This window comes from Neoarius graeffei, chromosome 8, assembly GCF_027579695.1.
Source record: "Neoarius graeffei isolate fNeoGra1 chromosome 8, fNeoGra1.pri, whole genome shotgun sequence".
Lineage (NCBI taxonomy): Eukaryota > Metazoa > Chordata > Actinopteri > Siluriformes > Ariidae > Neoarius > Neoarius graeffei.
Genome location: NC_083576.1, coordinates 72262965 through 72287770, shown reverse-complemented (window position 1 = coordinate 72287770; position 24806 = coordinate 72262965). Strand labels below are relative to the sequence as shown.

Sequence of the window (24806 nt, the reverse complement as noted above, 5' to 3'; positions counted from 1 at the left end):
TTTTTATTTAGAATTATTATTATCGCATTTTTCACAAATTGCTACTGTCATTTCACTGGTTTGTTTACATTCAAAGCGGAAATGGTTTTGTCGGAAGTTTTGTATAAAGTTTAGACAAAACTTTATCGAATTTGCTAAAAAATAAAAATGCTCTGTTTCTCAAAGTTCAGTGAATAATAAAACAGTTATTCCACTCAATCATACATCATACATGGCTTATAGCTATAGCTTATAGCTATCAGCTCATGTACGACTCGATTTTGTGGAATAACTGTTAATTGTTCCCAGCAATAGAGACGAAATAAAGATTAACTCTGGTAATCAGGAGGTTGTTTGCTTTCACTGTAGCTTTGGAGATTGAAAATGTTTATTTAAACTGCTCTTGTGGCTTGACAATATGTAGACACAGTTCAAATGTCACTGTACGTATTGTCCAAAAAAAAAAAGCCAAATTGGTATTTTAGTTACATTGCAATATTGGAATATTGGTAATGATATACTTTTGATTCAGAAACAATTTTTCGCTTAGCCCCCCAACTTACAACATGCTTGTCTTCATTCAGTTTTGCAAGGTCCACTGTTACTAAAAAAAAAAAAAAAAGAGCTAGTAACAGAATTTAAAAAAATGGAAATTCTTCCAGAAGGAACGCATCCACTTTCCATAGGATTACATGTCGTGCTGGAGGTTGAGAAAATAAAGTACTCACAAATTCCTCAAAGTTCTCACAAAGGTTGCCTTACATCATCAACATGTCATACTCTGGAGTGGATACAGTAACTGTGCGACTTACTTCATCTCAAGAACTTCCTCCAGATGTCTCCTCCTCTCGGCCCTCAGCGTGGTGAGATGGGCCTCCTTCTCAGCCAGAGACTGTTGGGTGGATGACATCTTGGCTTTCATGGACTCAAGCTCCTGCTTCACCTTCTCCATTGCCCCAAGCAGCTCCTCCATCTGTTTAACAAACAGACAGACAGCTCACTGTGGTGTGACCGTCATCTATAGTACCAGTCATTACCGTGTATGTAATTGGTAATTGAAATGAAAACACGGACAAGATTCCTCCAACTGACCCCATCCCCCCGTAGTAAAACTACAAATACTTCATGAGTTGCCTTTTAGAGAAATGAAGTTGGAGCTTATTTCTGGCCTGACTGTAAGCTGGCCTAGTGGTTAGTGTGTCCGCCTCTTGACCAGGAGATCGTGAGTTCTATGCGCGGTCAAGTCATACCAAAGGCCATCATAAAAATGGTACCTACTGCCATCTGGTAAGGCATGCTGCAATACAGATGTGAGTAGGGAGTCAAACTCTCAAGGTTACCAGAGGACTAGCCCCCCACTGTAACCCTAGCTATATATGTTAGGGTTTTGCTGGGATTCGAACCTGGTTCGTTGGTGTGATAATCCAGCAAACCCCCACTAGGCCACCAGGGGGATGACTCAAATGCAGAGGCGTGAGGCGGAAGTAGAAAAAGAATCAAAAGGTTTATTTAAACTATATACACTATATACAGGGCAAAACAAAAGACAAAAAAAACCAAAGAGTATAATCCAAAAGAAAAGCAAAGTGCAAAAATACAAAAGCTAAGAAGATCAAAAAACACAGTACAAAGGAAACTGGAGATAAACATAACAGCACAAAGACTCCGTGACAAGAGGACTGAACTCAGGGGTATAAATAGACAAACTAATTAAGGACACAGGTGAAGATAATTAGGCAATTAACACAAACACAAAACACAGGAACAGTGGCGGCCTCTAGAGGCCAAAATAAACACGACATGAAAAGGAAATAACAGCGGCCTCTAGAGGCCAAAACAGTCCTAGTCCTAACAGGACCCCCCCCTCTAGGAGCGTCTCCTGACGTTCCCAGGGCGATCCGGATGGGCCGAATGGAAGTCCCGACATAGTTCTTTATCAAGGACATCCCGAGCAGGAACCCAGCAGCGCTCCTCAGGACCATAGCCCTCCCAGTCCACCAGATATTGCAACCCGCCGCGGACCCGGCGGGAGTCAAGCAGGCGATTCACAGTGAACACAGTCTGCCCCTGGAAGATGCGGGGGGGTGGGGGGTTCCTAGGGGCAGGGGCATACGTAGACGTCAGTACGGGCCGTAACAGGGAAACATGGAAAGTGGGGTTGATCCTCAGAGTCCGGGGCAACTGGAGCCGGTAGGAGACAGGGTTCACCCTGCGCACCACCTTGAAGGGACCAATGTAGCGTGGAGCAAGCTTGCGGTTCTCCACCCGCAGTGGAAGGTCCTTAGTGGACAGCCAAACACGCTGCCCAGGGCGGAAAGCGTGTGCAGGTCTTCTATGGCGGTTGGCCTGAGTCTGGTTGGTTCTGGAGGTCTGTATGAGGGTCTTCCTGACCTTGCTCCAGGTCTTGCGACACCGTCTCACATATTGGTTGACCGAGGGCACCCCCGCGTCCTCCTCCTGGTCCGGGAACAGAGGTGGCTGGAACCCGAATTGGCACTGGAATGGCGACAGCTTGGTGGCCGATGACTGCAGGGTGTTGTGGGCGTACTCCGCCCATGGCAGCCAGGTGCTCCACGATGTCGGGTTATCCATAGCCAGGCCTCGCAGGGTGGTTTCCAGGTCCTGGTTGAGCCTCTCCGTCTGACCATTGGACTGTGGGTGAAACCCAGAGGAGAGGCTGGCAGTGGCTCCGATGACCTTGCAGAACCCGTGCCACACTCGGGAGGAGAACTGGGGCCCTCGGTCTGAGACGATGTCCTGTGGAAGACCAAAGACTCGGAAGACATGATTAAACAAAAGTTTCGCAGTTTCAAGAGCAGAGGGGAGTTTGCACAGTGGTATGAAGCGGCAGGCCTTGGAGAATCTGTCAACTAAGACCAAAATGACCGTGTTACCTTGTGACTCAGGGAGACCCGTGATAAAGTCGACTGCCACGTGGGACCAGGGACGCCGGGGAATGGTCAGAGGATGCAGGAGACCCTGGGGACGCTGTCGTGGGTTCTTGGTTCTGGTGCAAACCTCACAGGACAGGACAAATGACCTTACTTCCTTCTCCATGTTAGGCCACCAGAAGCGTCTTTTCAGGAAGTCCAGGGTCCTCCGAGCTCCCGGGTGGGCGGTGAGAGGGGAAGAGTGACCCCACTGGAAAACCTTGGCCCGGGCTTGATGTGGGACGTACAAGAGGCCTGGTGGCCCCGTCCCAGGACCGGGGTCCTGGCGTTGGGCTCGTCGGACAGCCTCCTCAATACCCCAGCGGACAGGGGCCACAATCCGGGACACAGGGATAATAGGCCCGACTTCATTCTCCCTGTTAGTGGCAGAGAACAGTCTGGACAGTGCGTCAGGTTTGGTGTTCTTGGAGCCGGGGCGGTATGAGAGGGTGAAGTCAAACCGACTGAAAAACAGGGCCCACCTAGCCTGTCGAGGGTTCAGTCTCTTGGCTTGCTGGAGGTACTCCAGGTTCTTGTGGTCAGTCCAAACCAGGAATGGATGTTGTGCTCCCTCCAGCCAGTGCCTCCACTCCTCAAGGGCCAGTTTGACCGCTAGCAGTTCTCGATCCCCCACATCGTACCGGGACTCAGCAGGACTCAGGCGGTGGGAGAAGTAAGCGCAGGGGTGCAGCTTTCCTTCCGAACGTTGAGAGAGCACCGCGCCGACACCACTGTCCGAGGCGTCCACCTCCACGATGAATGGTTGGGAGGTGTCCGGGAGAACCAGAATGGGTGCCGTGCAGAAGCGGTCCTTGAGGTCTTTGAACGCCTTTTCTGCCTGAGGAGACCAGCCATAAGATCCACCTGTCCCTTTGGTGAGGTCTGACATGGGTGCTGCCACAGAACTGAAGTTCCTGATGAACTTGCGGTAGAAGTTAGCGAATCCTAAGAACCGCTGAACCTCCTTAACGGACTTGGGAGTAGGCCAATCCCGGACGGCCAGGGTCTTGGCAGGGTCCATTTGGAGTTGGCCTGTCCGTACAATAAATCCCAGAAAGGAGACCTCGGGAACATGAAATTCGCATTTCTGGGCCTTGGCGAACAGATTGTTCTGTAGCAGCCTCTGGAGAACCTGGCGGACATGGTGGCGGTGCTCCTGCACGGTCTTGGAAAAGATAAGGATGTCGTCGAGGTAGACAAAAACGTATAGGTTAATCATGTCCCTTAAGACGTCGTTGATTAGGGCCTGAAAAACAGCTGGTGCGTTGGTGAGTCCGAAGGGCATCACCTGGTATTCGTAGTGCCCAGACGGGGTGTTAAAGGCAGTCTTCCACTCGTCTCCCTGTCGGATACGGATGAGGTGGTATGCGTTCCGTAGGTCCAACTTGGTGAAGACGGTGGCGCCTTGGAGCAGGTCGAAAGCTGTGGACATCAGCGGAAGGGGATATCGGTTGCGCACAGTGATCTTATTCAGGCCCCTGTAATCAATACATGGTCGGAGCCCCCCATCCTTCTTGCCGACAAAGAAGAAGCCGGCTCCAGCAGGTGAAGTGGAGGGTCGAATAAACCCAGAGACCAGGGCATCTTTGAGGTATTCCTCCATGGCCTTGCGTTCTGGCTGAGAGAGTGAAAACAGTCTGCCACGAGGAGGGGTAGTCCCAGGGAGCAAGTCGATGGCACAGTCGTAGGCCCGGTGCGGAGGAAGAACGGCGGCCCTGCTCTTGCTGAATACCTCCTTGAGATCCCAGTACTCTGTGGGAACTTGAGATAACTCGGTGAGATCAGGGGGCTCGGCAGGAGACACAGGAGAGCTAGAGAGCAGACAAGAGGCATGGCATGCAGGGCCCCATTCCACAACCTGGCTTGTTACCCAGTCTATGCGAGGGTTGTGGCGAGTAAGCCAAGGAAGGCCTAGAATAACTGGGAACTCAGGTGAAGGAATCAGGTGCAGGGATATTTCTTCCTTGTGACCTTGAGACTGGAGGAAAACTGGAGAAGTAACTTGGGTGACTCTTCCATCACCTAACGCTTGGCCATCGAGGGCAGACACAGACAGTGGGACTTCAAGAGGTGCAGTCGGAATATTGATGCTTTGGGCGAAGTGAATATCCATAAAGTTCCCAGCCGCCCCTGAGTCTATCAAAGCTTGACAAGAGTGGACAGACTCACCCCAGGAGATGGAGACCGGGATGTAGATTCCTTGGCCAGGGAGTCCGGGAGAGAGGGTAGGCCCCGTCACAACCCTCCCTCGGCTGGACGGGGCGGTCCTTTTCCCAAGAGTTCGGGACATGATGCTCGGAAGTGACCAGGCTTGCCACAGTAGATGCAGCACTTGTCCCTCCTTCTGCGCTCCCTCTCAGATGCGGAGAGGCGAGTACGACCCACTTGCATGGGTTCTGGACAGTCACTGAAGGAGGTAGACGGTCTCCAGGTAGAGGTAGGGAGGCTGGGGGGGCTCAAGGCTTGGTGGCGTTCTCTCATCCTGTTGTCCAGACGAATAGCATGTGAGATGAGGGTTTCGAGGTCACTTGGGCATCCAATAGAGGCCAGACCGTCCTTGATGGGGTCAGACAGACCATGGTGGAAGGCTGACACCAGGGCAGTCTCGTTCCATCCACTTACTGCTGCGAGTGTTCGGAACGAGATGGCGTAATCTGCGACGCTTCCTCCTTGCCGGATGGACATGAGCTTTCGGGCTGCGTCGGTACTGATGTCTGCCTGATCGAAGACCCGAAGCATCTCTTCAGAAAACAGCTGGAAATCAAAGCACTCAGGTCCCTGTCTTTGCCAGATAGCAGTAGCCCAGGCTCGCGCCTTACCAGCTAATAAGGTGATCACAAAGGCAATCTTGCGGCGATCCGTAGTGTAGGTGGTAGGCTGAAGCTCAAAGGTGAGTTGACACTGGGTAAGGAACTCTCGGCACTCACTGTGCTTACCGTCATACCTCTGTGGTGCAGGAAGGCTGGGTTCGCGAGGTGAAGAAGGCAGCATTGCAGGAGGCACTGGAGCAGGAGCAGGAACTGGATCAGGAGCAGGAGATGCAGGCAGAGATGTCAGCTGTGCCAGGGTTTTCCCAATTTGCTGAAGCAGTTCCTCGTGGCGAGCGAGGGCCTCACGTTGGCTGGTGAGCGTACGTCCATGAGCGTCCATGGTCGCTCCGAAGCGTGTCAAAGCTGCCATAATTCCCTGAAGGTTGGCCGGGTAGACAGTTGAAGCAGCCTCTGCTGAGTCGGTCATGACGGAGTCTTTCTGTTAGGGTTTTGCTGGGATTCGAACCTGGTTCGTTGGTGTGATAATCCAGCAAACCCCCACTAGGCCACCAGGGGGATGACTCAAATGCAGAGGCGTGAGGCGGAAGTAGAAAAAGAATCAAAAGGTTTATTTAAACTATATACACTATATACAGGGCAAAACAAAAGACAAAAAAAACCAAAGAGTATAATCCAAAAGAAAAGCAAAGTGCAAAAATACAAAAGCTAAGAAGATCAAAAAACACAGTACAAAGGAAACTGGAGATAAACATAACAGCACAAAGACTCCGTGACAAGAGGACTGAACTCAGGGGTATAAATAGACAAACTAATTAAGGACACAGGTGAAGATAATTAGGCAATTAACACAAACACAAAACACAGGAACAGTGGCGGCCTCTAGAGGCCAAAATAAACACGACATGAAAAGGAAATAACAGCGGCCTCTAGAGGCCAAAACAGTCCTAGTCCTAACAATATAATAGATGACTTGTAACCACGTGATCAAAATGTGCTACGTCATGAGCGTCCACCATGATGATGGATATACAAAGCAACTAGGATGTCAGCTGCTGAAAGCGTGTCTATAAATACTGCTGAATTTTCTCAGTATCACCACGATTTGAACGGTCGAGTGAAGAATCGATACAAAGAGAAGATCGATATGTGTGGTTTTGACCCATATTATTTAAAAAAGTCAGGCTTTTCTGAAGATAAGACGCTTCTACCGACCATCGAGTACAAATACAGGTCATTTCATCCAAAGCCTTTTTCATACGCACTATCGGTTATTTTATATTTCAGGTATGTTTGTTCGAAAAAAGGAGGAATTCTCAATGGAATTTGACTGAAGCAAAACACATTTTTGTAAAGCAAATAAGTGCCATAGTACAGATCATATTAAATCTTTAGGTGCCGAGCAGCGCTCTTGTGGGGGCTTCGTTTGCGAATCCCGGGCCAAGGCGCGGTCCTACCGACCCGAGACCGTGTTCTTTCCGAGGGGGAGGCTTAGAGCGAGGTGCCTGTCAAATTTGGCTTCACTGAGAGCTCCGTTGGCCAAGTTATTAATTTTTAAAGCCGGCTGGATCATGTTAAATCTTTAGGCGCCGAGCAGCGCTCTCGCGGGGCTTTTATTCGCGAACACTGGAATACCTGAAATTATAAAATAATTGATAGTGCGTCTGAAAAAGGCTTTGGACGGAATGTCTTAACTATTGGACGAAATGGTCATTGGACGAAGTGTCCTGATCCCCTTGTCTCCTCTCTGTACTAAGCTTCAGAGTTTCCTCGCCCTCTTTCCGAATCACAGACGGAATTCTAAAAAATCAGAACGTTCCACAGTCACAAGTACTGTTGTGACCACAACCATATACAGCACAAAGATATGGCATACCTAAAAGAACACTAAAAGCAGTGGAAAAACAAAGAGAATTGCACACGCATGACTATGTTTTGTATGGAATGTTGCTTGACCCCGCATTTGTATCTTCATGACCGACATCCAGAGTTCTATTTTGCTTTGATGTCACTTGCAAGTCAAGGATAGGTGAGAGGCTGAGGGCCACTGAAATGGAGATTGACACCGCAAGAGCTAGTTAGTACTGGGACAGGAGACTGTCTGGAAAGACCAAGTCCTGGCGTGGGAGGGACTTTTACTTGACTTATTTCTGGCCTGGAAAAACTGAAACAGAAGAGTGAAATAAAGAAACTAGCCAGATTCATTTCTTTGTAATACTGTGAATCCTAGCTTTCATTCATTCATTCATTCATTCTTCTGTTTTTTTTCCTAGAAGGGGGTTGCAGTAGCAACAAGCTGAGAATGTCAGCCCAGACTTCTTCTTTATCCCCAGGCACAGATTCCAAATCCTCCTGGTAGAGCCCAAGATGTTCTCAAGCCAACTGGAAGCCCAGGAGGCCCAAAGGTGCCCAGACTACTTTAGTTTCCTCCTCTCTATTTGGTGGAGTAGCGACTCTACTCTAAGGCTCTCCTGCATTGTTATGCTCCTCACACCATCACAAAACCCTACAGAGACACCTCATTTCAACTGCCTATACCTGTGACCTTATTCTTTTGTTCACACCACATAGCTCATGCCCATAGTTTTCATTTGAAATTCTGATTTTTGATGACAAACTCTAATTTTAAAAGTGCATGTGGGATTTTTACATAAAAATACCTGTTTCTCCTGGTGAGTACGTGCCGCCTCCTCCTGTGCTAACACCATTTCTCGCTCTGCTGTCATCTGAACGCTCTCTCTCAGCGCCTCCTCCAGTTCCTCAATGCGCTCTGCCTTCTGCCGCAAAGACTCCTGGTATGGAAGAAGTACAATTTACAAAAGCGCAAACATATCATGGAATCCAAAATAGGTCTCTTATTCTTCACCATGTTTGAGACCAAGTTGTTTTGGATTCAGTCATTAAAATTGATGACTGTGTTTTCTTCTCCTCACCTGCTGTGGGCCATCGTTGGCGCTGCGGCCTTTGCCAGCTGGCTCCCTGTGTTTCCCAGGCGGCTTCTTGCCCTGCTCCTTCATCTGCCTGGAAGAGGATGGAGCAGAGCAAGCATGAGAAACAGGCATGATTTCCAGTGTGACTCTGTCATCAAATTTTGATCATCGCTATAAGCCTTGAATGAATATCAATTTGAACGATCTCTATCATATAATTATTGAGTTTTGAGGAAAAATGCAGCTCAGTATACGACACTATGTTCACAATATTACTTACTCAATGCCTTGGGCCAGAGCATGATATCAATTTTGTTTGTTAAATATGTAACATTATATCCCTCATCAAAAAAATTCCTGTGCAGGGATTGGCCAAGAATGGTTCATATGACATAAAATAGTTCCACCATTGATTAAGCAATGTATCTTGTGGCATCAAAAATAAAATAAAATGGATACGGTCATAGGCGGTTTTAAACGGGGACCGGGGGGGCCAGTGCCCCTGTAAAATTGCTCCTGGCCCCTGTTGTGGCCCCTGTGCTGAACAGATCTCATCTCATCTCATTATCTCTAGCCGCTTTATCCTTCTACAGGGTCGCAGGCAAGCTGGAGCCTATCCCAGCTGACTACGGGCGAAAGGCGGGGTACACCCTGGACAAGTTGCCAGGTCATCACAGGGCTGACACATAGACACAGACAACCATTCACACTCACATTCACACCTACGGTCAATTTAGAGTCACCAGTTAACCTAACCTGCATGTCTTTGGACTGTGGGGGAAACCGGAGCACCCAGAGGAAACCCACACGGACACGGGGAGGACATGCAAACTCCACACAGAAAGGCCCTCGCCGGCCATGGGGCTCGAACCCGGACCTTCTTGCTGTGAGGCGACAGCGCTAACCACTACACCACCGTGCTGAACAGATAATAAGATTTATTAATTTCGACATGCGCTGGCTCGAAGATCGGAACTGACATGACGGAGTGTTCTACACGGACTCCTTAAAGCGCTACACGCACACTGTTACCTGCAGCAGAAAGACCAGCAGCAGCGCGAATTGTAAACTTCGGACGTGAGAGATAACAGCTGCAGCCCTGCAAGGACTAGGCTACTGCAAAGAGGCGAAGGTAAGGAAAATTATTCAATTTCGTAACGTCAGTGTTTGCACATATCCGTGTTTTACTGTTGTTGTTCACTACAATAATAAATCCGTTTTATTGCGCTTTCTTAAAAGTGTGTTGCACAGCAATAAGTAGCCTAACTTATATGTGTCCCCCTGAAAAAACACTGGCCCCACCTCGGCCCCCCTAGTAATTTTGGTCTAGAACCGCCACTGGATACGGTGTGAGTCAGTCATGGTATATCCTGGATATACCATGAACTGATGTCACAATTTCAAGCTATACGGCCGACTCGAGTCACAGCTGTGGCTCCGCGAATATTTCTGCATGTGTAGATCTACGTATTATGATCATGCCTAGCGAGGCAGGCGATAGCATGGTACACTGCACATGCACAGGTCGAAGGACGCTCCGACGTAAACAACAAACATGGCTGCCTCCAGTGAGTTTATGCCAAGATTCAATCTGAACACTTTTAGTTTGGAATTTTTTGATGAGGGATATTTAACAGTTATTCCACGAAATCGAGTCGTACATGAGCTGACAGCCAATGAGGTGTGTAGCGCTGAGTTGGCTATAAGCCATGTACAACGAGATTGAGTGGAATAACTGTTTTACTCTATCCACATTCACTGGATTTTGAGAAACAGAGCATTTTTATTTTTATTTCTTGCAAATTCAATAAATAAAAATCTTATACAAAACATCCGGCAAAATCATTTCCGCTTAGAATGTAAACAAACCGGCGAAATGACAGGAGCAATTTGTGAAAAATGCGGCAATAATAATTCTTGAAAAATAAGAAAGATGCGTTCTTTCCATCAAATAGTTTAATTCCATATTTTGTTGCTTTGTTTTTTTGTATTTTTTGGGATTTTGTTTTCGAGTAGAGTTTTTATTTCATCCTCGGTTGGTTCAGCTGTACATGCGCCGCCATTTTGTTTTTCTCTATTCACGGTATATGAGCTGATATCCTAGTAGTAGAGTCGCCAATCAGAGCACATGATTGCTCATATCCAGTGAATGTGGATAGGGTAAAAATCTAATATACCATGCACTGAGAGGCTCCGGGAATTATGGATTCTCTTCAGTGACTGGCGTAGGACTGTTTTCTTCAGGGCTGCACCTCTCACAAAATCGTACTATGCCAGTCACCGCAGAGAATCCATAATTTCAACCAGAGCCTCTCAGTGCGTGGTATATTTGATTACTATCTCAAGAACTTATCAGTAAAATAGTTAATTCCTTGTGCTTGAGGATTAAAGGTGCAAAAATATGCAAACACGTTCAGTTCTGTTCGAGTTGGTTCTGAGCATGAATGTACGGTAAGCTGTTGAGATGCACATGTTCTGTATGTACTAACCTGGAAGCCACACTACATGCAGAATTCCAGGTGACAAAGTAAAAAGAAGGGAGACAAGAGCAGAAGTTCAAATGCTACTTAGCAAGAGCAGAAACTTAAAAATGGTTTTAAATTGAACTCAGGAGAAAGGAAGGCGTTCCAGTAAAAAGGAACAACATCATTAAATGAAACAGACAGAAAATGCTTTCGACAATAATGAATGCTTTCACACTGCAGGTAAAGCAAACAAAGACATGAAGATGTTTTAATGTTTTAACACTGGACTGACACTGACAAATGATCACTTTTAACGTGAAGGTCAACATGAGCTCACTGACTTCTCAAGCTCATTGATTTTTCTGTCTTTGTCGTTCTTTTCGTTCTCCATCTGCCGTAGGATATCCAGCAGTCGGTCGACTTCTGCCTGGGCCTTCCCAGACTCCTCTCTGTGCCTGGCCACATCAGCTTCCAGCAAGGCAATTCGCTTGGAGAGCTCAGAGTTAGCCTGTGCCTCAACAGCTGCATTCTGGGCCTGAACGGATCAGCCAGATGTTTACAGCATGATTATTATGCATTACTTAACATTCAAAAATATCTATGTCATTATCCTCCCTCTTCAAATTCCACCATGACTACAGTAATAATATCACAATGGCAATTAGTAATAACACTCATTCCCTCTCCAAACCAACGCCACCTTTCTCTGACCCTCTCTTACCCTCTTTAGCTGGTTCTCCAGTTTAGAGCACTCTTCCCTCCTTTGCTCAAGGGCAATCTCCAGAGTTTTCAGTTTAGAGTCTTTTTTTAGCCCAGACGAGGCTAAGGATGATGCATGCTCTTTAAGGTCCAGCAAAGAATTCTGCACAGACAATAAGGAAGTAGAATGACGTAAATTAAGCTTAAGGCTGACCCACCTGGAAATTGCTCTTACAATACGGTATAATGTGCATCAGCCAGTACTTTTAGCATGAAAGGGATTACATATGATATGATCTTATCCTGGCTATTTTCTTACACAAACCACATCATGGGATTTTCATCTCAGCATGTTTTATATGTTGTGTATATGCTGTGACTGAAGACAGTAAATTTACTGCTTAATTACTCCCTTTAAAAATTCCAACATATTTTCAGTCTCCAGTGAGAGCATACTGGGGTGGGTTTCCCAATAATGTTGCACTTTAGGGCTAAAGATTGAGTTTAAAGATGCTCTGATGCAACGAACATTGTCTCTGGACGTGGTTTTCCCGAACTCACTGATAAGAAGGAATCTTAAGAGCAACTTTGCTAAGAGCGTCTTTGCAATGCGCGTCCCTGATATAGGCATGAGTAGTCAATCCAGTCGATGAGGTCACATGGTGTTTGTTTTTAACCAAAAACCAATGAAGTCAAGTATTAAAATACAGTGGTGCTTGAAAGTTTGTGAACCCTTTAGAATTTTCTATATTTCTGCATAAATATGACCTAAAACATCATCAGAGTTTCACACAAGTCATAAAAGTAAATAAAGAGAACCCAGTTAAACAAATGAGACAAAAATATTATACTTGGTCATTTATTTATTTAGGAAAATGATCCAATATTACATATCTGTGAGTGGCAAAAGTATGTGAACCTCTAGGATTGGCAGTTAATTTGAAGGTGAAATTAGAGTCAGGTGTTTTCAATCAATAGGATAACAATCAGGTGTGAGTGGGCACCCTGTTTTATTTAAAGAACGGGGATCTATCAAAGTCTGATCTTCACAACACATGTTTGTGGAAGTGTATCATGGCACGAACAAAGGAGATTTCTGAGGACCTCAGGAAAAGTGTTGTTGATGCTCATCAGACTGGAAAAGTTTACAAAACCATTTCTAAAGAGTTTGGACTCCACCAATCCACAGTCAGACAGATTGTGTGCAAATGGAAGAAATTCAAGACCATTGTTACCCTCCCCAGGAGTGGTCAACTAACAAAGATTACTCCAAGAGCAAGGCGTGCAATAGTCGGCGAGGTCACAAAGGACCCCAGGGTAACTTCTAAGCAACTGAAGGCCTCTCTCACATTGGCTAATGGAAAATGATCCAATATTACATATCTGTGAGTGGCAAAAGTATGTGAACATTTGCTTTCAGTATCTAGTGTAACCCCCTTGTGCAGCAATAACTGCAACTAAACGTTTCCGGTAACTGTTGATCAGTCCTGCACACCGGCTTGGAGGAATTTTAGCCCATTCCTCCGTACAGAACAGCTTCAACTCTGGGATGTTGGTGGGTTTCCTCACATGAACTGCTCGCTTCAGGTCCTTCCACAACATTTCGATTGGATTAAGGTCAGGACTTTGACTTGGCCATTCCAAAACATTAACTTTATTCTTCTATAACCATTCTTTGGTAGAACGACTTGTGTGCTTAAGGTCGTTGTCTTGCTGCATGACCCACCTTCTCTTGAGATTCAGTTCATGGACAAATGTCCTGACATTTTCCGTTAGAATTCGCTGGTATAATTTAGAATTCATTGTTCCATCAGTGTGGCAAGCCGTCCTGGCCCAGATGCAGCAAAAAAGGCCCAAATCATGATACTACCACCACCATGTTTCACAGATGGGATAAGGTTCTTATGCTGGAATGCAGTGTTTTCCTTTCTCCAAACATAACGCTTCTCATTTAAACCAAAAAGTTCTATTTTGGTCTCATCCGTCCACAAAACATTTTTCCAATAGCCTTCCGGCTTGTCCACGTGATCTTTAGCAAACTGCAGACGAGCAGGAATGTTCTTTTTGGAGAGCAGTGGCTTTCTCCTTGCAACCCTGCCATGCACGCCATTGTTGTTCAGTGTTCTCCTGATGGTAGACTCATGAACATTAACATTAGCCAATGTGAGAGAGGCCTTCAGTTGCTTAGAAGTTACCCTGGGGTCCTTTGTGACCTCGCCAACTATTACACGCCTTGCTCTTGGAGTGATCTTTGTTGGTCAACCACTCCTGGGGAGGGGAACGATGTTCTTGAATTTCCTCCATTTGTACATAATCTGTCTGACTGTGGATTGGTGGAGTCCAAACTCTTTTGGTTTTGTAAACTTTTCCAGCCTGATGAGCATCAACAACGCTTTTTCTGAGGTCCTCAGAAATCTCCTTTGCTCGTGCCATGATCCACTTCCACAAACATGTGTTGTGAAGATCAGACTTTGATAGATCCCTGTTCTTTAAATAAAACAGGGTGCCCACTCACACCTGATTGTCATCCCATTGATTGAAAACACCTGACTCTAATTTCACCTTCAAATTAACTGCTAATCCTAGAGGTTCAAATACTTTTGCCACTCACAGATATGTGATATTGGATCATTTTCCTAAATAAATAAATGACCAAGTATAATATTTTTGTCTCATTTGTTTAACTGGGTTCTCTTTATCTACTTTTATGACTTGTGTGAAAATCTGATGATGTTTTAGGCCATATTTATGCAGAAAAATAGAAAATTCCAAAGGGTTCACAAACTTTTAAGCGCCACTGTATGTTCATATATTGTCGTCATTAAGCATTACATCTATAATGTAATTAATAATTGAAAATATTTTACATTTTTGGACAATGACATTTTTTATTCCAAGCATGTTTTTTAATTCAGTGAACAAACGTTCACACGGAAGAATGAGCAAATAATAAACTAAATAATTGAGTAAATGTTTTCCCTGTGCCCACTCATTTCACTTTTACCCAAAAATGCATTCATGATTATTTCAACTGTGATCCACAATGCCAAGTTAGCAATGTTCTCCCTTATATATATATTCTATCCACATTCACTGGATATGAGCAATTATGCACTCTGATTGGCTACTCTATTATCAGGCTATCAGCTCATATACCATGAGTAGAGAAAAATAAAATGGCGGAGCATATTACTGAACCAACCGAGGATGAAATAAAAACTCTATTTGAAAACAAAATACAAAAAAATGCAAAAAAAGGCAACAAAATGTGGAATGAAAGTATTTGATGATAAGAACGTTTTTTTTCAAGAATTATTCTGACAGCATTTTTCACAAATTGCTTCTGTCCTTTCACCGGTTTGTTTACATTCTAAGTGGAAATTATTTTGTCAGATATTTTGTATGAAGTTTTTATTGATTCAATTTGCAAAAAATTAAAATAAAAATGCTCTGTTTCTCAAAATCCAGTGAATGTGGATAGAATAAAACAGTTATTCCACTCAATCTCGTCGTACATGGCTTATAGACAACTCGGCACTACAACACCTTGTCAGCTATCAGCGCATATCCGACTCAATTTCGTGGAATAACTGTTAAATATTTTTAATGTTTTGCATATATTTATTAAATAATTAACTCAATGTACTTGCAATATACAAGAAAAATAACTGAACACCAGCAGCAGATTCAGCACCAGTTTCCACCTGTTGACTGTGAGAGTCCCTTAGAGGCGCATTCTGTGTATTCGGCCATGAGGAGACGCTCTTTGTTGTGAACGAGTGATCCAGATCCATTGTAAGTTAAGAGCAAATTAAAGTACTACTTTGGCTATGACGTTGTTCGAGAAAACCACGTTAGCTTAACGATGGATCTTAAGAGGTAGTTCAAAACTCTCTTAGCCTTAAAGGGCTGATGACACGAACATGACTCTATGCAATTTCTTAAATAAACTATACAACATGGCAAACATGTTAGATTTCTGTTATAATTACGTGAAAAGAAGCTGTTGTTACGCAAATATCCAACTTTTAATTGCACAGCGCAAGAAAACTGGGTCCGTGGCTCGCGGCTATGTTGTGACGTCAGCGGGAGAACACGCTGCGGTTCACTGGCTGTTCTACTCTGGTTCTACTCAATGGAAATGGCGCATGAAAATGCCGGTGAACTCTCTAGTGCTAGCTCTTCCTCTTCTGGGGGTCTAGAATTGTGTTGATCTCTTCCGAATAGAATCTATGATAGCCTACCCTCTTTACCCTTTGCCTCTCGTTGCTAGGCGGCAGTTACATGAAAGCCGCAAGCTTTCACAAGCAAATACATGACTGATATCACGCCGACTTTATGATTACATTTATGATTATCATGTAGAATCTATAGCTCTACGTACCTTTATCTTATGTCGTTTCACAACACATGTTCTGACAGGAGGACTGTCTTTGGATCCGGCATAGCTACTAGTAGACCCCCTCCGGAATACTGGCAGTGTTGCCAGATTGGGAGGAATCCCGCCCAGTTGGGCGGTTTCAAGTGCATTTTGGTGGGTTTTGAACATATTTTGGGCTGGAAAACTTCAGCAGTATCTGGCAACAGATACTGCTGACGTTTTCCAGCCCAAAATATGTTCAAAACCCACCAAAATGCACTTGAAACCGCTCAACTGGGCGGGAAACCTCCCAATCTGGCAACACTGTGTAGGCACTGCTGATGGTAGTAACACACGTTTGTGCTGAACTGAACACCCAAGAGATTCTTTAAAGCTGGGAAGGGTGTCAAAACAATCCAAATCGAAGTGTTCAGAGCACAGGACGGATGTTGGTGAGGGCTCCCACTTGTCACGAGTGCGCCTGACTTGCTTCACCCACTTCGCATGCAGCTCGGGATCTCTGGGAAACTTGAATAAACTTACCCCATCCTTGTGGGTTTTGGAGCAAAAGCTGGCAACACAACGCGAAGGCATAATAACTATATATATATATATATATATATATATATATATATATATATATATAAAAATAATATATATAATGTATAATAATGGGGCGGCACGGTGGTGTCGTGGTTAGCACTGTCGCCTCACAGCAAGAAGGTCCGGGTTCGAGCCCCGTGGCTGGCGAGGGCCTTTCTGTGTGGAGTTTGCATGTTCTCCCCGTGTCCGCGTGGGTTTCCTCCGGGTGCTCCGGTTTCCCCCACAGTCCAAAGACATGCAGGTTAGGTTAACTGGTGACTCTAAATTGACCGTAGGTGTGAATGTGAGTGTGAATGGTTGTCTGTGTCTATGTGTCAGCCCTGTGATGACCTGGCGACTTGTCCAGGGTGTACCCCGCCTTTCGCCCGTAGTCAGCTGGGATAGGCTCCAGCTTGCCTGCAACCCTGTAGAACAGGATAAAGCGGCTACAGATAATGAGATGAGATGAGATGAGATGTATAATAATAATACTAATAATGACAAACTGAACACCTGCCGCATCAACAACAAACTGGTAAGTTAGGAGGAAGGTTCTTTCGCTGACGTCATATAGCTCCTCCTCCTCTTTCGTCTCCTGGGTGCTGCAGCCCCGTCATATTTGCCCAAATAGCCGCGTTTTTTTATCATAACTTGTAAAATAGGCGCCTTCGTGAATTAATATATGAATCATCGGGAATTACTTTTTATGTTATAAAACATCACCAAAGATGTCAAAAACGTGTCATCAGCACTTTAAGAGGCTTTCGGGAACCCAGCCCTGTATTTTAGTCGATACGTTTAGTTCAGGGTTAACCCTCTATTGGATGCTTTATGGGATATACTGTATGTGTGCATTAATGTGTTCAATTGCGGATGCTTCTTTCATGAATTCAGTGCATACTGCGGTTCCCAGAACCCACACTGTTTTCACGCCACGTTTTATTTACAAACATGTGCTCACTTTCTTTATAGTTCTGTCTCCAACCCTGTCCTGTCATTTGTTAGTTGCCCTACTGCGTTCATCTGTTCTGTGTTAAATCTGTCTATTTATACTTTGTTGTGTCTGAATGTTTTTGCAAAACCTTGCATCATCTGATTTGTTTTTTCCTAGTTTGAGATCCTTGTCTGTCTGACTGATTTTTGTTTTTGCTGTAATAAAGGTCACACTGATTTAACACACGTGCATCAGGTCCTTTGAGGCAACACTGTGCAGCAATCAAAAAAGAAAAGCAATCATTTCAAACATCATTTTGAGAATGATCGTGCATTCACAAGTTAAAATGCAAGACAGAATATTTGGGTTTGATAAACAACCAAAAATCTCCAGTGAACTGCTGCTTTGTGAGCAGAAATGTCACTAAAGAAGTGCTAGACTCTAGAAACGGAATCCTCTAGCAGCTAGAGGATGATTCATAGATGATGTTCATGGAAAAATATGATCCACAGTTTCTAAGTGCACACCTACAAAGTGAAACAACAAGACAGAGCAAACTTTACCATATAATCAGTAATACTCACCTCTCGGTCTGAAAGGTCCCCCTGCAGCAAGCTCACTTTCTCCTTAAGCTCTTTCAGCTCTCTCTTACTGCTGTCCAGCTCCTCAGCCTTCTCCCGCTCCTCCCGGTCTCGCTGTTCCTTCAGCCGCTCGATGATTCTTTCCTGTAACAAGTGATAAATGGGTGAAGATTTGGAGTGGCACTTACACTCACCGGACACTTTATTAGGAACACCCATCCACCTGCTGTTTGATGCAGTTCTCTAATCACCCGATCCCTTGACAGCAGCACAATGCATCAAATCATGCAGATACAAATCAAGAGCTTTAGTTAATGTTCACAATGTTCAAATATCAGATGGGAAAAATTGTGATCTCAAAGTGTGATTTTCTTTCACTATGGCATGGGTGTTGGTTTGAGCCAGATGGACTGGTTTGAGTATTTCAGAAACTGCTGATCTCCTGGGGTTTCACACACAACAGTCTCTCGAGTTTACGCAGAATGGTGCGATAAACAAAAAACATTGATTTGAGTGAGGGACAGTTCTGTGGGTGGAAATAAACGCCTTGTTGATAAGAGAGGTCAGAGGGAAATAGCCAAATTGGCTTAAGCTGCCAAGAAGGATATAGCAACTCTTTATAATCGTGGTGATCAGAAAAGCATCTCAGCATGCAACAGCAGAAGAGCACATTGGGTTCCACTCCTGCCAGCCAAGAACAGGAATCTTAGAATCAAAAACAAGTTCCTGTTAAAGTGGACGGTGAGTATAGAGTGACATGCTTAGCATGAAAGGCTATGTTGTAAAAAATCTTTCATAAATGTTTATTTGGATTATCTATGTACGGATTAGATATGATTCATTGGTTGTGGCTCAGCCAGTTACCTTCTCAGCCAGTGAGTCCTCCAGGGTGCTGAGAACTGTATCTGTGTTGGATGTATCAGTCTGCAGAGACTTCACTCTTTCTCTCAAGCTGCTCATCTGCTTCTCTTTATCCCTCAGCTGCTCCTGCAGGTTCTCAATCTGGAAAATTACCATATATAAATTTATATTCACAAACACTAGAATGAAAACAGCTTAGCAAGTGCAGAGACAACATTAAGATGTAAAATTCCAACCTTTTTCTGCAACACATTTATTTTTCGCTCCTTGACTTCCAGCATGTCTTTAAGGTCATGGATCTCGCCATTGAGTGTGCTCTTCTCCTCAGACATGTCTTGGATCTGCTTGCTCTTTTTGTTCAGCAGCGTTTCCTTCTCCTCAAGACGCAACCTCAGTGCATCCACCTGAGCAATTACGGAGTTAATCAGTCCAAAATAAAACTGAAGGATAAAATTGTTGCATTGATAAACCATTGGTTGTGTTCCTACCTCTGTCTGTAGGATGGCAGCTCGCTGCTCTTTGGCAGTCAGGGACTCTTTGAGCACCTCAATGTGCTGTTTGCTATCAGAGAATTGATTGGTCAGCGTCTCAAGTTTGGTCTGCAAGCCAAGGAGCTGGGTGTCCTTCCGAGAGAGATCCTGCTTCACCTGGTCCATCTGATTCACAGAAGATAGTCCAGTCAAGGTTACAAATATCACGTCTATATTTTCATTTTCTCTTCTTCTTCTTTTGGCTGCTCCCAATTAGGGGTTGCCACAGTGGATCTTTCGTCTCCATTGCTCCCTGTCTTCTGCATCCTTCTCTACCACACCTGCCACTTTCATGTCCTCTCTCACCACATCCATGTATCTCCTCTTTGGCCTTCCTCGTTTTCGTTTGCCTGGCAGCTCCATCCTCAACATTCTCCTTCCAACATGCTCTGCATCTCTTCTCAGGATGTGCCCATACCATCTCAGTCTCATCTCTCTTAGCTTAATTCCCAAGCTCTCCACATGTGCTGTCCCTCTGATGTGCTCGTTCCTTATCCTGTCCAACCTCCCATCGCAAACCTTAACATCCTCAACTCCGCCACCTCCAACTTTGCCTCCTGTCTCTTCGTTAAGGGTATGGTCTCCAATCCATACATCACAGCTGGTCTCACTACTGTCTTATACATCTTACCTTTCACTTTTGCTGGGACTTTCCTATCACAAATGACTCTCGAAATCCTTCTCCAACTGCTCCACCCTGCCTGCACTCTCTTTCTCACCTCACTGTTGCAGCCCCATTTTCCTGCACAGTTGACCCCAGGTACTTGAATTCACCAACTAACTTTATGTCTACTCCTTGCATCTTCACTACACTCTCATCTCCATTTTCATTGATGCACATGTATTGCTCTTGGTCTGACCTCTCCCTTCAGATTTGTTCATTCATAAGCTTTCATTGACATGGGGTTCACCAGAGTACACAGTATCACGTCTATATTTTACAGTACATAAATGTTGTGTTACAAATTATCAAAGGTCAAAGATATACTGTGTCAGTTAGATTTATAACAATAAAATTATTGGATCAAATTCTTTGCATCAATGCACAAAATGTTATGATCAGACCTTTAAAGCCTACAGTTTTATAACAGATGATGGATGGAAATTATATTATGCTGAAGGCAACATACTACAGGATTGCAGGATTCAAAATAATGAATATTATGACAATTAATCTTGACGAGTTAATTACTGATATACTTAGAAGTATTTCAAGTTTTATGAAATAAATGTTAGAAATGAGGTAAGATTTACAACCCCAATTCCAAAAAAGTTGTGATGCTGCATAAACTGTAACTAAAAACAGAATGCCATAATTTGCAAATGGAAACCCTATATTTAATTAAAAATAGTACAAAAACAACATATCAAATGTTAAAACTGAGAAATTTTATTGTTTTTTGAAAAATGCATGTTCATTTTCAATTTGATATCAGCAACACATTGCAAAAAAGTTGGGACAGAGGCATGTTTACCACTGTGTTGCATCACCTCTACTTTTAACAACACTCTGTAAATGTTTGGAAACTGAGGAGACCAATTGTTGTAATTTTGAAAGAGAAATGTTGTCCCATTCTTGCCTGATATACAATTGCAGTTGCTCAACAGTTCTGGGTCTCCTTTTGCACTTCATAGTACACCAAATGTTTTAAATGCGAGACAGGTCTGGAGTGCAGGCAGGCCAGTTTAGCACCCGGACTCTTTTACTACAGAGCCATGCAGTTTTAATATGTGCAGAAAGCAGTTTGGCATTCTCTTGCTGAAAGAAGGAAGGCCTTCCCTGAAAAAGATTTTGTCTGGATGGCAGCATATTGCTCTGAAACATGCATATATCATTCAGCATTAATGATGCCTCCCCAGATGTACAAGCTACCCATGTCATGTGCACTAATGCACCCTCATACCATCACAGATGCTGGCTTTTGAACTGTGCACTGATAACAAGCTGGATGGTCCCTCTCCTCTTTAGCCTGGAGGACGTGGTGTCCATGATTTCTAAAAATAATTTCTAATTTTTGTTCAACAGACCTCGGGACAGTTTTCCACTTCGCCTCAGTCCATCGTAAAAGAGCTCGGGCCCAGAGAAGGTGGCAGTGTTTCTGGATATTGTTTATATTTGGTTTTAACTTGCATTTGTGGATGCAGTAATGAACTGTGTTCACAGACAATGGTTCTCTAAAGTGTTCCTGAGCCCATACAGCGATTTCCACTACAGACATGTGTCTGCTTTTAATGCAGTGTCTCCTGAGGGCCTGAAGATCACAGGTGTCCAATGTCAGTTTTCAGCCTTGTCTCTTGCATACAGAGATTTCTCCAGATTCTCAGAATCAGAATCAGAATCAGAAGCACTTTATTGCCAGGTATGTTACACACATGAGGAATCTGACTCCGGTTCAACTTAGCTTTCATAGTACAGACAGAAAGAAAGTAAAGGAAAAACACACACACACACACACACACACACACACACACACACACACACACACACACACACACAGAGTCTCACTGCAGTGAACTCCAGGGGGAGAATCGCGTTTCTACAGCGACGGCCTTGAAGGCAGTGCTGGCTGGGAGAGCCAAGATAAGATTGGAATTTGTTTAAACTTAAGATGGGTAGACGTGTCCTTTTTCGCTTAACCCGCTTGTCCATTCTGGCCACCAAAATGATCCATTTCTCTTTGCAAAGCCATCAACTTCTCCATGATGTTATCAATGTTGCGACTCAAGTTCTGAACAGCCACAGTCTGAGTGCTGACGGCTCTGCCCACCGCCTCAATCATGTCGGGCAGCTTTGTGGGGCTTTAAACAGCTGCCACCGTTAACTGATTTCCTCGATACACCAGGGCAATGCCAAGTCCAATCAGCAAAAATCCTGTGATCATGGTTCCAAATAGGTAAATATCCTCAATGTCCTCCACGGAAAGAATTGCCAAGCACACCACACGCCACTTCTCCCAGGCATCCATTAAAAGATTCTCTGAGTCTTTTAATGATATTATGTACCATAGATGCTGTGATCCCCAAAATTCTTTGCAGTTTTACATTAAAGAATGCTATTCTTAAATTGTTGCACTGTTTTTCCATGCAGTCTTTCACAGAGCGGTGAACCCCTCCCCATCTTTACTTCCGAGAGACTCCGCCTCTCTGGGATGCTCTTTTAAAACCCAATCATGTTACTGACCTATTGCCGATTAACCAAATTAATTAATTTTTTTTAGCATTACACAACTTTTTCAGTCTTTTGTTGCCCCGTCCCAACTTTTCTGAAACGTGTTGCTGACATCAAATTCAAAATGAACATATATTTTTTTGAAAAAACAATAACATTTCTCAGTTTCAACATTTGATATGTTGTCTTTGTACTATTTTCAATGAAATATAGGGTTTCCATGATTGGCAAATCTTCACATTCTGTTTTAATTTATGTTTTACACAGCGTCCCAACTTTTTTGGAATTGGGGTTGTAAAATGTCAATTTGAACCCCTTTCATAGACCAAGCCCTACAAAGAGTACACTGCAAAGGAATTTGTGTACTCTGGTGAACCCCATGTCAATGAAAGCTTATGAATGAACAAATCTGAAGGGAGAGGTCAGACCAAGAGCAATCCTCAAGATCCTACATGAAAAGTACAAAAGTTTATTACCCTGCTTGGATTCAGGTTACTACGACCCACCAAGGCTTGTCCTGGTGGTTCAGCCTAAAATGGCAACATGCAGCATCTTGTGGGCTCACCACCTGTAGGGTGGGGGTCAGGTACAATGCCAGTCATGCAGTCGACATGTAATGGACATTCTTCTACCATGGAATGAATCCCACATTTTTTAGGAATGTGGGATGTGACTTCACTGGAAGGAGCTTTTGATAGTGTGTGAGATTAGATGTAGTCAGCCTTACATCCACACACAGTATGGGCTCTGGGCTTCGAAATCAGGAGTGGTCTCTCTCCTACTCATTAGTTCCCACTGGAGGCAGGCCTCAGGCAGGTTATGGGGACATTCACCAGGGCCAGGCTTCAGGCCTCACAGTTGGAGTTTTTCCCCAGTGAACAATTTTAGGAGGTTTCAAGTTTTAGGGAGGGAAACTATGATTGTTCTTTGTGCGTATGCATATGAGAAGGTACCTCCCTAACTCCATGGTGCTAATGGTCACTTCAATGCTCATGTTAGAAATGATGGAGATACCTGAAGGGATGTGGGTTATAAGACTCAGAAAGGAAATTGACACACAGTACTGTGCAAAAGTGTTAGGCACGTGTAAAGAAATGCTGTCGACCAAAAATGGCTTATAATGAAATGAAATGTTTGAACATTAAAAAATACTATAAACAGTAATCTTCTTCTTTTGGCTGCTCCCGATTAGGGGTCGCCACAGCGGATCTTTCGTCTCCATTGCTCCCTGTCTTTCGCATCCTTCTCTATCACACCTGCCACTTTGACGTCCTCTCTCACCACATCCATGTATCTCCTCTTTGGCCTTCCTCGTTTTCGTTTGCCTGGCAGCTCCATCCTCAACATTCTCCTTCCCACATGCTCTGCGTCTCTTCTCAGGATGTGCCCATACCATCTCAGTCTCATCTCTCTTAGCTTAATTCCCAAGCTCTCCACATGTGCTGTCCCTCTGATGTGCTCGTTCCTTATCCTGTCCAACCTCCCATCGCAAACCTTAACATCCTCAACTCCGCCACCTCCAACTTTGCCTCCTGTCTCTTCGTTAAGGGTACGGTCTCCAGTCCATACATCACAGCTGGTCTCACTACTGTCTTATACATCTTCCCTTTCACTTTTGCTGGGACTTTCCTATCACAAATGACTCTCGAAATCCTTCTCCAACTGCTCCACCCTGCCTGCACTCTCTTTCTCACCTCACTGTCGCAGCCCCCATTTTCCTGCACAGTTGACCCCAGGTACTTGAATTCATTATAAACAGTAATCAGTAAGTCATAATAAATGAAACAAAGTCAATATTTGGTGTGAGACGACCCTTTGCTTTAAAAAAATAGCAGTCTCAGGTACAATGAGTGCAGTTTGATAAGGAAATGAGCTGTAGGTTTTACTGAGCATCTTGCAGAACGAGCCACAGTTCTTTTGGACACGTTGACTGTCACACTCGTTTCTTAATTTTGCACCAAAACCCAGTAGCCTTCATTATGTTTTCTTTTTTAATCTGAAAAGTGGTCTCTTATGTA

The 24806-nt window shown here is 44.3% G+C and overlaps 1 protein-coding gene across 3 annotated transcripts in view; it reads right to left on the bottom strand.

Annotated features, from left to right (window-relative positions):
* Positions 1-24806, bottom strand: part of erc1a (ELKS/RAB6-interacting/CAST family member 1a) — a 69849-nt gene that overhangs the window by 19633 nt on the left and 25410 nt on the right. For 2 of the 3 annotated variants that reach the window (XM_060927029.1, XM_060927030.1), the window contains exons 5-14: positions 19578-19745; positions 19326-19493; positions 19093-19230; positions 18232-18372; positions 11794-11934; positions 11414-11607; positions 11097-11108; positions 8611-8698; positions 8338-8469; positions 792-952 (exon numbers count right to left, since the gene is read on the bottom strand). In XM_060927029.1, coding sequence (XP_060783012.1) covers positions 792-952; positions 8338-8469; positions 8611-8698; positions 11097-11108; positions 11414-11607; positions 11794-11934; positions 18232-18372; positions 19093-19230; positions 19326-19493; positions 19578-19745 — 1343 coding nt within the window. The remainder of the gene's footprint in view (positions 1-791; positions 953-8337; positions 8470-8610; positions 8699-11096; positions 11109-11413; positions 11608-11793; positions 11935-18231; positions 18373-19092; positions 19231-19325; positions 19494-19577; positions 19746-24806) is intronic. The other variant, XM_060927028.1, reaches the window with a different exon arrangement.